Source organism: Notamacropus eugenii, chromosome 1, assembly GCF_028372415.1.
Source record: "Notamacropus eugenii isolate mMacEug1 chromosome 1, mMacEug1.pri_v2, whole genome shotgun sequence".
Taxonomy (NCBI): Eukaryota; Metazoa; Chordata; class Mammalia; order Diprotodontia; family Macropodidae; genus Notamacropus; species Notamacropus eugenii.
The window spans coordinates 150,773,327-150,787,568 of record NC_092872.1 but is presented as its reverse complement, the minus strand read 5'-3'; the positions used below and the strand labels follow the sequence as shown (position 1 = coordinate 150,787,568).

At 38.3% G+C, this 14,242-nt stretch overlaps 1 protein-coding gene across 1 annotated transcript in view; it reads right to left on the bottom strand.

The window, feature by feature from the left end:
- The window catches only part of TRPM1 (transient receptor potential cation channel subfamily M member 1), a 102,742-nt gene that overhangs the window by 28,642 nt on the left and 59,858 nt on the right, over positions 1-14,242 (bottom strand). The window contains exons 21-24 of the mRNA XM_072616462.1: positions 12,047-12,298; positions 5,748-5,922; positions 4,430-4,450; positions 1,632-1,776 (exon numbers count right to left, since the gene is read on the bottom strand). Coding sequence (XP_072472563.1) covers positions 1,632-1,776; positions 4,430-4,450; positions 5,748-5,922; positions 12,047-12,298 — 593 coding nt within the window. The remainder of the gene's footprint in view (positions 1-1,631; positions 1,777-4,429; positions 4,451-5,747; positions 5,923-12,046; positions 12,299-14,242) is intronic.

The following is a 14,242-nucleotide window of genomic DNA, read 5'->3' as shown; positions in this document are numbered from 1 at the left end:
TAGAAGAGGAATTGAGAGTAAACTGTGTGATCTGTTGAGCCTTCGAGCTTCTCTGGAGGCATACTTATATATTATTTTGCTTTCGATGTCATTGATTCTCAGAAGAGCAGAAGTACTCAAGCTACAATACTGGAGCAAACCGAAGAACAGTGGTGCGTTGGAATATGAGGATCGATTAAATAAAGAGACCACCATATGGAAGTCTGCCTTAGGAGAAGAATATATGTTTACATTCACATGTAAATATGAAACATCTTCCAAAACCAAATGAGAATGAGTACAGGATTTTACATCATGAATTATCCACCTGCTCCTCACTAAAATTCCACTTTTATGTAATCAAGTTAAGTATTTTACATTTACTTTTATCTGATACCTATTCACTGCTTTCTTAGAAAACTGTACGTAGGGGCTCAGAAGGTTTTATTCAAAATGTTGCTGTGTCTGCACAGATTATTGGATTGATCATCTTGATGTGTGTATGTAGATACACATACATATACATGTATATATATTTATACACACACACACATATATATATACATACATACATATAGTAGTTAATAAGAATTTGATGAGTTAAATTGAATCTGGCCGGTCAATTTGGTCAAGTAACCAACTGAACCAATTTTACAATCATTTTTAAAAATCCTAGTTGACTAGTTTTAGCAGAAGCATTTGAATTAATCAGTTGTTTTTATGTTTATATAGTCATCAGTTTAGTTCCATTTTAGTTCCTGTGGGAAGCCAGCTTGCTGTAAACAAAAAAAATTCTGGCCTGGGTTCTAGTCCTAGGTAGCCTGCTGATTACAGTTTCTTGCTTGGGCAAGTAAGCTGAGCTCTCTGGACCTCTGTTTTCTCATCTGTAACACAAGGAAGTTGGAATAGATGCTCTAAGGTCCTTTCTAGCACTAAGATTTTGTGATAGGTTCTTTGGCCCCTGCTTCATGATTTTCATCCTCAAAGCTTAGATCATTTTTCCTGTACTTTATAACTTTTTATAATCACTTTTCCAGGACTATTGTGAGGAAAGTGCTTTGTAAACTCAAAGTGCTCTGAGTGTATGTTACTATTATTGCTATTATTTTCTGTACAATTTTATTAAGCATTGTTCTGCATAATATATTTATTCAACTTTTAAGTCTTTCAAGTGACCCATTTTAAAAAAAATGACTATGAAAATAATTTAAACCCATATCTTTTCTTGAATATTTATGTTGCATTTAACAGATCAAGGTGACACATATTCTTATGTAAGCTCACGGAAACAAATGTTCATAAAATTAATATTGCCTTCTCCCCATGAGAACAGTGTCTGTTAATTAATTTGAAAGCACAGCTTAATCAAACTTTCTGTCTTAAGGAGGCCTTCATCTCAGAAAACATTTCAGATTAAAATGTGGGTCAAAGTTTCAAAACACTAAAATTAGATTTCAGTTTATTTAAGTGTTCACTCCTGATCTGTGAATTCATTAAGGTTAATTAATACCAGAAATGCCATCCGTCTCCAAAACCACAATGAAATTCTCACTCTGCTGCACTGACGTTATAAGAGGCCCCCGAGGTTAAACTGCTAAATTCCCCCAAAAGTAAATTATATATGAGTGATGACACAGCCCAAAGCCACTTACTTGAAAACAGCTATCAACAGATTGACCAACAGAATGTTAGCTACCAAGAGATAACAAGCCATGATAGCAGGGGTGAGCCAGGCCCCCGGAATGCAGGGAGGGAGTCTTTTGCCATCTTCATCAAACAGGTTTTCTCCACAAGGAGCTAAAGAAAAATACATTTTTCATTTTAGTGTTTGCTTGACTTCTAAAACAGTATTTTAAAAAGAATTCAAAGATGATGCTTGTATAAATTGTTTGGCTCCATAAAAAACAGTATTGTGTATTTGTGGTGTCTTCTGTTCTGGGAGTGGAGAAAGGTTTGGGGAGAAGCATTTCCAAGGTCTCACTGTCACTTTGAACGTAGGCAAATAGATTTTACAGTTTTCACTCAGAAGGTAATATAATGTAGACTATGTAAATATCTAAATATGCAAAAAAAAGATATGCGCATCTTAGTCTTCCATACCTATATCTGATCAGGATCACTGACTAGGTATATAATTGAAGAGACACAGTGGTGTGTATAATTAAGTACTTAATGATCCATTATCATCATTCATTGATATACCACTTTAAGGTTTAAAAAACTTGCTACAATAATCTGATAGGTAGTACAATTCAATTGAACAAACATTTTAAAAATACCTGTTGTAAACAAGGCACTGTGATAGTGACTGGATTGATGCTTTCACTGATAAAAGGAACTCACAGATGAAGTTCCTCATCCAATCCTCTACCAAGGTCAGTACCTTTTCTGTGACTTACAGTTTTAGAAACCTGCTTAGAGCCCTGAGAAGGCAAGTGACTTTTCCAGCATATAAAGCCAGTATGCATCAGAGGCAGGATTTGAACTCAAGTCTTTCAAGGCCAGCTCCCTATTATACCACTTCTAATACAAGGAGGCAGTTGAATTCATAGAAATCACCGCTACTTGGTGAGATGAAACTCATGAAAGAAACAGTGGCTCTGGAAGGGTACACATTATTTTTTAAATATTTTTTAAAAATAAGAAAGGTGGATTGGTCCAGGCAGAACAGCATTGTATATTAAGAATATATGTTCATGTGAAAAAGTACAGGAACTAGAGAAGGGAAGCTCAGTAGAGATCACTAGGGTGAAAAATCATTGGACATAGGATGATCAGTTTTATTATTGGAGTATAACACAGCCCACCTGGAAAGGAAGAGAGGAAATGAGAGTTCAGGAAACACATCAAGCAGAAGTTCTAGTAATTTCTTTACCTATCTTCACGATAATTTCATTTCTCAAAAAATGAGGGAATCAACAAGAGGAGTTTTAATCTGATTCTGATTCTCACCAACAAAGGAACTAGTTGCTGGGATGGAGGAAATGATGAGAACCCTGGGGGAAAGTGAATATCTACCTTAAAACTGGGGATAGAGGAGAGGAACACTATACATGATCTGATAGATACCCTTGATTTTTGGAAGACAAGTTTCAAAGGACTGGGAGAATGATAAGATGGAAAGTCATTTTAGGAGGGAAGGGAATCTTTTAAAGAATGAGATTCTAAAGCCATTAAGCAAGAACTCCAATGCAGAAATAAAGGAGAAATTGTTTAAAGTGACCAATGTGGATGCATAGGGAACTCATTGGTCAGCTTGATTTTATTGTTTTCCATACACATAGTAGACTGGAAAAAAGAGGATTGTACATGAAACTGTGTTATGTACATAGAAATAAAACAAGACTAGAAAAGAACAGATGATGTTTCTTTTTTTTGAAGGAAGAGATTCATGTCTGTAAACCACAGAATACTGAGCTTGACTTAAATTTCTGAAAAAAATGCTACTATTAACAGGATGGTAAAAGGAAGCAGTGATCACCAAGATCAACATGACTTTGTCAAAAACAGGCCAAGAATGTTTAATTTCCTATTATAACTAGAGTATTAGATTTGGTATATTTGGTACAATTTACCTAGATTTTAGCAAAACATTTGACAAAGGTTTTCATGTGACAGAAAAAAAACGCACTGGGTAATAGAAATGTCTTCCAGTGTTTCCTTGGTCTTTGGTAAGGTCATATTTAAGGCACTGTTTTTTAAAAGTGTTGTCACCATACCCCTAACCACTCAGCCCAGGGCCACAGGAAGCAGCATAGTATAACGTATAGAGCAGTAGAATCAGAATCAAGAAAACTAAGGCTCAAAACCTGCCTCAAACACTTAACTGTAGAACTCTGACAAATGACAACCTTTTTAGGTCTCAGTTTTCTCATCTGTAAAAGGGGAAGGGTTGGGCTTGATGGCCTCTAAGATCTCTTCCATCCCCAATTTAAGATGAGCCAGGGCAAAGACTACTAACTCACAGAACAGTCTTGAATGTCTGAGTCATATTCTACCTGACCCAATTATTATGATTTTTTGTATGTAGAACAGTCTGGTATAGGGTAATATCTTAGTAGAGTGGAAGGTGTATGGGATCTGAAATCCAGAGGCCCAGGTTCCAGGACCAACTTTGCCGCTACTTTGCTCTGTTACTTTGGGTAGGTCACTGCTCCTTATCGGCCTTAGCTTTTTTATGTGTAAAATGAGGAGGGTTGGACAGGATGACCTTTAAGGTACAAAAATTCCATACTTCTATATAACTAAAGAAGACATATATGTTAATTTAAAAAAAATGTGTTCCATGATATCATTTTGTATTATTTGCTTTCCTCCAGGGTTCAAAAGGGAAATAAAAATGACACTTTGCTTTCCGTGTAAGGGTTACAGTTTAAATGTTAATATTTAGCAAAGAAAAAGGCTGTATTTTATTAAATGAAAATCATCATCTGCTCCACTTCAAACTTACGGTTAATTTCCATGGCATAGACTACACAGCAATCCGAAAGCAAAAATATTTTTTAAAGAGGGAAAGAAGAGAAAATAATGTAACAATTCAAAATAAACTGAAAACAAAAGATTGACAATACAGAAACTGTTTTGCTGCAGAGAAATGCATTAAAGATTTGCAGTGCCAGTACGGGACATGAGTTCTTTGAAATAGTAGTTTGATAACTAGTCTAAATAATACAATGTAAAATATTAAATTACCAGTTACCCTTAAGGCATTTATTCATCTTTCCAAAATTCATGTATTCCAAGTATCAGGAAAAGCAGCAACATTGCAACAATTAAAAATATTTTGAAATGCACAGTACCTTTGGCAGATGATCACTTCAAATGGAAAGTTAACTATTTTTCAGCACAAACACATAAATACACAACACATCAAATTTTTATATAATAATTATGCAGGCAGTCTAAAACCAAAGGCAGTGTAATTTTTTTTTGGAAATTATGAACACTAAACTGACCTGTTTCCCCCTTTTAAAAAATCATTATTGAATTTTTAAAAAAAGAAAAATACCATTGAATATCACCTACAGTAAAGGAACCAGTGGGTATATGTCAACCTAAACAAATATTTTCATGAAACCACATTTGATTTCCATTTTTGGCTTACCAAGTTACTGATGCATATGCAGTAACTGTCCTTGTATGGTGCTAAACATGTTCCTGACATCACATTTTAAAAACTAAAAAGAATGGATTTGAGCCACAGATGATAATAAGGAGTGATTCAATGGTGTGATGTTATTCACATGACATAGTTATTTGGAAAATTTTAACTTCACAGATATCTGAAGTAGATACCATCCACACTCTAATAAGATATTAGGAGGATGTTAATAGGAAATAGGAATTAGCATTGGAAACAAGAAGGATAATAGACCCTAGTTATTCTGTTTGCCCTCTCTATCCATGAAACTCACCGTGTAGGAGAAATCATAGCTGTAGAATTGAAAGAAAATTGGATGGACACAAGTAGGGTGAGAAACACTGAAACCTGGGTGAGCCAACTGTATTATTTTCCAAGGCCCAGACCATGGGTTGAGGAGATTTTTCAGAATTCTAATGGAAGTTTATAGAAAGGAGGAAAAAGAATGGTATTCAGAAATTGAAAGTCTTGAAACCAACACTTTCCTCCCTCCAAAATAACGACCCCCTTGCAATACAATGAAAAAAATATATTATTTCCAAATTAACATGGACATTTCTGTTAATTTGGATATGATCATCTGCCTCTGAAACAGAAAACAGAATCTTACTATGAATTCTACTCTTACGGTCTATCTGGTCCGCAAACACCTCTCCATAGATCATCCAATAGGGCATGTAGAAGATGTTGCGGGCTAGTCTCCAAGAAGGTTCCTCATCCGGATGTAAAATGGCTTGTCGGGCTACTCCAAAGCTCATCAGAACAACCAGCATGATGACCACAAAGTAGAGCATATCAATCATCTGCATGGATAAAATTAGTATTTTAAGTCCAGGACTGTGGCCGCATGTAATCTATTCTCACTCAACCTCACATCATGTAATATAATCTCAACTACAGGTTATGCAATAATAAAATTATGGTGCTGGTCTCCTTTTCCCCAGTCACCACATTCAGTGTGCTGTTTATTTCCTTATTCTACCTATTGTCCTGTCCTCAAACCTCTTAGGTTCCAGAAACTTTCTTCGTCAGTTCCTTTAGGATCAGCAACAGCTACTCAAGAGAAAAGTAAAGGGATGAAATGGGAGCATGGAAGGTGGTCAGGAGTAGTATGAAGGAAGAACTTAGGATATGTAAAAAAAAGAAAATAAGAATGCAGATTGGTGTGTGATGACCAATCTTAAAGTATTCAGGTAAATGCTATAGTGAGCCATGGTTACTAGTGTGGGGATAGCTCAAGAGTGTTCCATTCTAGTCAAGTAAGTACGTCTAAGGCATCTCTAGTCCACAGTAATTTGTTCCAAATAAAGTTGGTAAAGTCACTAGGAAATTTAGTGTTTTGGTTTTCTGCCTTCTGGAGTCACTCTTATGGCTAAAGCTTTGTTTGTTTAGAATTAGACCCAAAATAGATTTCCTGAATCCACTAAGGATTAGGACTCAACAAGTGAGAAAGCCCTACGTGGAGTTCAGGTAAGAGGCAGGAGGCAAGGTACCTTTCGACTTTATCTTCACTTGATTTTTTCTTTTAAATCAGACCTTTGTTTTCATCTGTGTACAGAACTCCTTTCGAGGAATTTCCTTTACCAATGCAGAGCAGCCTGCGTGTCTTTACAATTTTTGGTCTTAAAAGGATTGCCTGGAGTCAGTGAGAAACTAAGTAATTTGCCAGGAGATCTCATGGCCGTTGTATCAGTGACAGATCTTGAAGCTAAGGCTTCCAAACTCAGAGGCTAGTCTTCTATTTAGCACATGGCCTCACTTGTTTATGGGAATAATTTTCATTAGGCTACTACAGAATACTTTTTAAAGACTGAAAGAGAGTAGTGTATGATGAAAAGGAGTGGCATATCAGGTACAAAAATGCTGAAACTGGGGAGAATTGGGAAATGTGCCCACATTTGGAAAAAGGTGGAAGAGTATTTAAAAATTTCACATTACCAGTTAATCCTGATTTCTAAAACGAATACGGGGGGCGGAGCCAAGATGGCGGAGTAGAAAGACGCACATACACATAGCTCTGAACCCACAACCCATAGAATGGCTACAGGGAAGTAACTCACGGCGAATTCCGCACCCAGAGGCCACGGAACATTGGAGCGAGGGAGATTTCTGTTCCAGAGAGACCTGCAAACCTCTCGCGGGGGGTCCTTCGCGCCGCGGACTGGGCGCCGGGACTGGAAGCTGAGTGCAGCCCTGCCGCGGCCGCGGCACCGAGAGGAAAAGATCCGAGCAGGCTTCACAGACAGGATCTCCAGCGGCCACGCGGGTCCCTCCACCCACAGAGGGATCTGCAAACCTCTCACAAAAGGTCCATCGCGCTGCAGACACAAAGCCCAGCCCAGACCTGCTGCGGCCACGGCTGCGGCACCGAGAGAAACAGATCCGAGCAGGCTTCAGGGACGGGATCTCCAGCGGCCGCACAAGTCCCTCCACCCACAGGTGACAGGGGTGGGTGAGAGAGTCTCTTTGGCGGGTCGAGAGGGGAGTGGGGTGCCCCCATAATTCAGGCCCCCCCCCGGGAGGTAGAAGCTGAGAGGCGGCTGCAGACAGGGGCTCCCCAAGCGGGCGGGAGCTTGAATCCATTGCGGAAGGTCTGCGCATAAACCCCCTGAGGGAACTGAGCCTGAGAGGTGGCCCTGCCCCGATCTCAGCACCAGATCATAATCTCATACTGAATAGCAGCCCTGCCCCCGCCAAAAGCCCTGAGGCTGGAAGCAGCATTTGAATCTCAGACCACAAACACGGGCTGGGAGGATCAGGAGGTGAGGTGGGTGTGAGGAAAATATTCAGAGGTCAAGTCACTGGCTGGGAAAATGCCCAGAAAAGGGAAAAGAAATAAGACTATAGAAGGTTACTTTCTTGGCGAACAGGCATTTCCTCCCTTCCTTTCTGATGAGGAAGAACAATGTTTACCATCAGGCAAAGACACAGAAATCAAGGCTTCTGTGTCCCAGCCCACCCAATGGGCTCAGGCCATGGAAGAGCTCAAAAAGAATTTTGAAAATCAAGTTAGAGAGGTGGAGGAAAAGCTGGGAAGAGAAATGAGAGACATGAAGTCAAAGCATGAACAGCAGATCAGCTCCCTGCTAAGGGAGACCCAAAAAAATGTTGAAGAAATTAACACCTTGAAAACTAGCCTAACTCAATTGGCAAAAGAGGTTCAAAGAGCCAATGAGGAGAAGAATGCTTTCAAAAGCAGAATTAGCCAAATGGAAAAGGAGATTCAAAAGCTCACTGAAGAAAATAGTTCTTTCAAAATTAGAATGGCACAGATGGAGGCTAATGACTTTATGCAAAACCAAGAAATCACAGAACAAAGAGAGAAGAATGGAAAAATGGAAGATAATGTGAAATATCTCATTGGAAAAACAACAGACCTGGAAAATAGATCCAGGAGAGACAATTTAAAAATTATGGGACTACCTGAAAGCCATGATCAAAAGAAGAGCCTAGACATCATCTTTCATGAAATTATCAAGGAAAACTGCCCTGAGATTCTAGAACCAGAGGGCAAAATAAATATCCAAGGAATCCACAGAACACCGCCTGAAAGAGATCCAAAAAGAGAAACTCCTAGGAACATTGTGGCCAAATTCCAGAGTTCCCAGGTCAAGGAGAAAATACTGCAGGCAGCTAGAAAGAAACAATTCAAGTATTGTGGAAATACAATCAGGATAACACAAGATCTAGCAGCCTCTACATTAAGGGATCGAAGGGCATGGAACAGTATATTCCAGAAGTCAAAGGAACTAGGACTAAAACCAAGAATCACCTACCCAGCAAAACTGAGTATAATACTTCAGGGGAAAAATTGGTCTTTCAATGAAATAGAGGATTTTCAAGTATTCTTGATGAAAAGACCAGAGCTGAAAAGAAAATTTGACTTTCAAACACAAGAATGAAGAGAACCATGAAAAGGTGAACAGCAAAGTGAAGTCATAAGGGACTTACTAAAGCTGAACTGTTTACATTCCTACATGGAAAGACAATATTTGTAACTCTTGAAACATTTCAGTATCTGGGTACTGGGTGGGATTACACATGCACACACGCTCACATACACAGAGACAGAGTGCACAGAGTGAATGGAATAGGATGGGATCATATCTTTAAAACAAAATGAAATCAAGCAGTGAGAGAGAAATATATTGGGAAGAGAAAGGGAGAAATAGAATGGGGCAAATTATCTCTCATAAAAGAGGCAATCAAAAGACTCATTAGTGGAGGGATAAAGAGGGGAGGTGAGAGAAAAACATGAAGTCTACTCTCATCACATTCCACTAAAGAAAAGAATAAAGTGCACACTCATTTTGGTAGGAAAACCTATCTCACAATACAGGAAAGTGGGGGATAAGGGGACAAGCAGGGTGGGGGGGATGATAGAAGGGAGGGCATGAGGAGGAGAGTGCAATTCGAGGTCGACACTCATGGGGAGGGATAGGATCAAAAGAGAATAGAAGTAATGGGGGACAGGATAGGTTGGAGGGAAATATAGTTAGTCCTATACAGCACAACTATTATGGAAGTCATTTGCAAAACTACACAGATTTGGCCTATATTGAATTGCTTGCCTTCCAAAGGGAAGGGGTGGAGAGGGAGGGAGGTAAAGAAGTTGGAACTCAAAGTGTTAGGATCAACTGTCGAGTAATGTTCTTGCCACTAGGAAATAAGAAAAACAGGTAAAGGGGTATAGAAAGCTATCTGGCCCTACAGAACCAAAGAGAAGATGGAGACAAGGGCAGAGAGGGATGATAGAAGAGAGAGCAGATTGGTCATAGGGGCAATTAGAATGCTTGGTGTTTGGGGGGGGAGGGGATAAAAGGGGAGAAAATTTGTAACCCAAAATTTTGTGAAAATGAATGTTAAAAGTTAAATAAATAAATTTAATAAAAAAAAAAAATAAAAATAAAAAAAAAAAAATAAAACGAATACGGAAACCTCCTGCCTTCAAGGTGCATACATTCTACTTGGGGGAGGATAATATGTAAACAGATAAATCCATATGTGATAAGTTTATGAGGGAGATGATACTGACCATTATGAGACTGAGAAAAGGCTTCCTATAGGATATAGCACATGAACTGAATCTGGAAAGAAGTTAGGGATTCTAAGAGGCAGAATTGAATTGAATCAATCTGTGCAAAGATGTGGAGGCAAGAGATGCATTGCTGAGTTTGGGGAACAGCAAATAGGCAAATTGGTCAGAATTCAGCATGTGTGAAGGGTAAGAATGTGTAATAAGTTTGGAAAAGTAGATAAGAGGCAGATTGTACAGGATTTCAAATAGCAAGCTCAGGCATTTGTATTTTATCCTAGAAGCAGTAGAGAATGACTAGAAGTTCGTGAACAGGGGAATGATATAGTTAGACTTGTATTTCAAGAATGTTATTTTGGTAGCTGAGTGGAGGCTGAAATGGAGGGGGGAAGAGAATGGAAACTGGAATTTCAAAACAGGAACCTCTTCCAATGGATTAGGTAAGAAGCAGTAAGGACTTGAATCCAGGTGGTGGTTCCATAGCCACCCATGAATAGAGGGAAACAGACTTGGTGTAAGATGTTTTGTCAAGGTCCTCGTCAAGACTTAGCAACAATAAATTTGGGGTAGGAATAATGAAGGTGTGAAAAAATAATTGCTCACTTTGCAACTATCACAATTCTGTATAAATTCTATATATTTTTAAAAATTACCATAATAATCTTATGGACCACTAATATTCATTTTACACAATATGTGACCTCAATGTTTAGGCTGGATGGTTATCATGCATTGGTGGCACCTAAAGGTTGCATTGCACCCCAGTTCTACTATAAATCAAAAACTAATGTCCAAGGAGAGAAGCAAAGCTTTGGGACCTGTGACTACAGAATAGAAGAATCACCAGGCATCATAGATATCAGATGGAGGTAAAGATGTGTGTGGTTAGGAAATTAACGGCTGAGGGAAAATGCCGGAGTTTGGAAAGTGTGGCAGAAGATTATGGAACCAAGACTGGAAGGAACCTTTGAGGTCATCTAGTCTGAGTCCCTCATTTTATAGTTGAGAGAACTTCCATTGTACCCCACTACCAGCTAGGAACAATGAATGTCTCCTTGAAGCCTACAACAAAAGTGAGATTAGAACTGTGCTATAATAACACCAACTCATATTAATATAGTGATTTGAAAAGCACTTTCCTTGCAACAACTCTGTTAGGTAGGTGGCATTATCCCAAAGTGAAGTCTCAGAGAGTTTAAGGTATCTGCCCATGGTAGCAAAGCTGGTAAATGTTACAGAACAGGAATCCAAATCTCCTGAGTGTATGATGTCCATTCCTTCCACTATACCACTTTACCATGTAATGGGGATAGCCACAATCTCAATCTCCCTACCTGATTCAAGTTTTCATTTCTCTTTACTGGGAGTTTTTTTCCCTATGGAAATGTAACTGGAAGTAACTGGTAAGGAGGATTTACTTCAAATAAATTCCTTTTATAGTCAACTTTGCTGAAACATATTTATTCAGTAAAATGAAGAAGTATAAGTAAGTCAAGTATAAAGTAAAGAAGTAAAGTATGTTGGTCATATGTCATATAGTGCTTTGTGACTTCTGTCACAATCTCGAACTATTATTTAGCTATTATTATTTGTTATATGTATATATGTTATATTATTATTTATTATTATTTAAATACCTTATGATTGTTTAACTTTTCATTCTTTCCAAGAAAATGGTAGAATTCTTGAGGCCAAGAACTATGTCTCACAATTCTTTGTATCTCCTATAAGATTTAGTAAAATGCTTTCTACATAATAGCTACTAATGGCTATATGTTGATGGGATTTAATTGGACTCTGAGCATAGTTTATAGTAAGAAAATGATATAAACCAAAGGCCAAAATCTATAAAAACCAGTTGATTTGGTCAGTCAAAGGTTACAGGTACTAACCATCTTTCCAATCATCATAACATAGGGCCCCAGGTACTTGTTCACACCAAAGATATCCAGGACTCTGATGTACCAGAAAATGATGTCCACACAGTAGATGACTCTGCCATAGCCCATGTATGGCTGATTCTGAAGGCGGAGAACTGCCCCAATCATGAACACTGAGATGGCCACAAGGTCAGTGATATTCCAGTATTCCTGAAGCCAGACTTTCACTTTCTGACTGAGTTTGCCTGGCTCTGACATCAGTATCTGAAAGCACAAAGACATAATAACTGAATCAAATGAAAATGAACTAAAGGAATGATCCCCAAAATATAACAGAGGTCCTCATTTTTTAAAATTTCATTTAATTCTAATCTTGGGAGAACTTCCAATAGTCCAATAGAGGTACCTTCTCAATCACCTCAATAAAGTAGGTACTTTATTAAGCACCTACTATGTGCTAAACATTGTGCTAGGTCCTGGAGATACAAAGACAAAAGTGAAACAGGCCCTGGCCTCAAGGAGCTTACATTCTAGTATTTTAGTCTGATGGGTCTATATCTGTATATCTATAAAGATTTCCAAGGAAGGAGAGTACACAAAATTTCTGAGGTCCCTTCTACCTCTAGATCTATGATCCTCTCCTCTTATAATCCTCCCTTTCTTACCAAATTTCACTTTTGTATAAGCAGTACAATCAGGAAATATTTTCTAGACCAGGGGTAGAGAACCTGAAGCCTTGAGGCCATATGTGACCTTCTAGGTCCTCAGGTGCAGACTTTTGACTGAGTTCCAGTTTTACTGGACAAACCCTCTTACTAAGGGAATTTATTGAAGCTTTGATTCAGTCAAAGGGCCGCAAGTGAGGACCTAGAAAGCTACATGGGACCTCGAGGCTGCAGGTTCCCCGTCCCTGGCCTAGAGTCATAGAATGTTGCAGAAGGAATCACTCTACCACTCCATGACTTTGGGCAGATCTGGAACTTTACTACTGATCCTCTGGCTGCTCATTTGTAAAAATGATAGGGTTAGACTAGATAACCTCTGAGATCCATTCCTGCTCTAGGTCCATGATCCCTTGAGCCTAGAGATCATCTAATTTAACCCTCTTATTTTACAGTAGGGGAAACTGAGGCTTAGAGCAGCCAAATTACTTTTTAAACATCTCTCAGCTAGTAAATAGCAGATCTAGGATTTGAAAACAGATCTTCTGACTCCAAGGCTAGGACTTTTCTACTAAAGTGCAGTCACTTGTGCCTCTGATTTAAGGCTAATTCTTTATGTAACTTAGACTCAACCCACAGACCTCCGTCTTTCAGATAGAAGGAGATCCAGTACAAGAGGATAAGAGGATATGGGGGTGGGGGTAGAGGCAGGGACAAAGAGGAGGGAGAGGATGCTATTGCAAGGGGTCACAAGGCCCTGACACAGCCTGAGGGGCAGTTTTCCCGTGTGTGTGTGTGTGTGTGTGTGTGTGTGTGTGTGTGTGTGTGTGTGTGTGATGTATACAATAAAAACTTACCCACCTACCTTACCTGGTTTTGTTAAGTGTCATATAAGGTAATGGATATGAAAAAATTTTATAAACTGTAAGGCATTAAACAAATACAAGGATTTTGTTTGTGTTTTAGTGTTCTTTATACAAAAAATCTACACAATGTTTGCCTGAGATTCATTTCAGGAAAAATTTGTCCCTACAGTTGAATTTGGCCACTTTTTTTCTCAGAAAAGGAAAACTATGTAAAACATGTGTCCCTTTGGTTGTCCAAGAAATAGGCCAATTGTAAAAATGGCTCGTTTTAACTGCCGAGTAGTTTCTGTTTCTTTTCTCGCATATGGGGGATGGGGGTTAGTCTTTTTTTTTTTTGCTATGAATCCTTTTGGCAATCAGAATACTGTATTAAAAATTCATAATGGAAGGGAATGCTAAATTTCAGGTAGAGATTAATGACAATAAAAATGTTATTTTCTCCATTCCAACAGATTTGCTGAAATTGAAGGGGTCTGTGGACTCCAATTTAAAAACACTTGCTTTAGATGCTCTCTATTGATTTATCCCTAAATATTTTATTTTGCATTGAATTTTTTAATTTGTAAACTCAAATACTCTTGGAAATAGGTGGGCCATAAATCTTAAAATAAATTAATAAAATGTACTTGAATATTATACTATATTATAATTAATATTATTATTAATAATATAATTATATT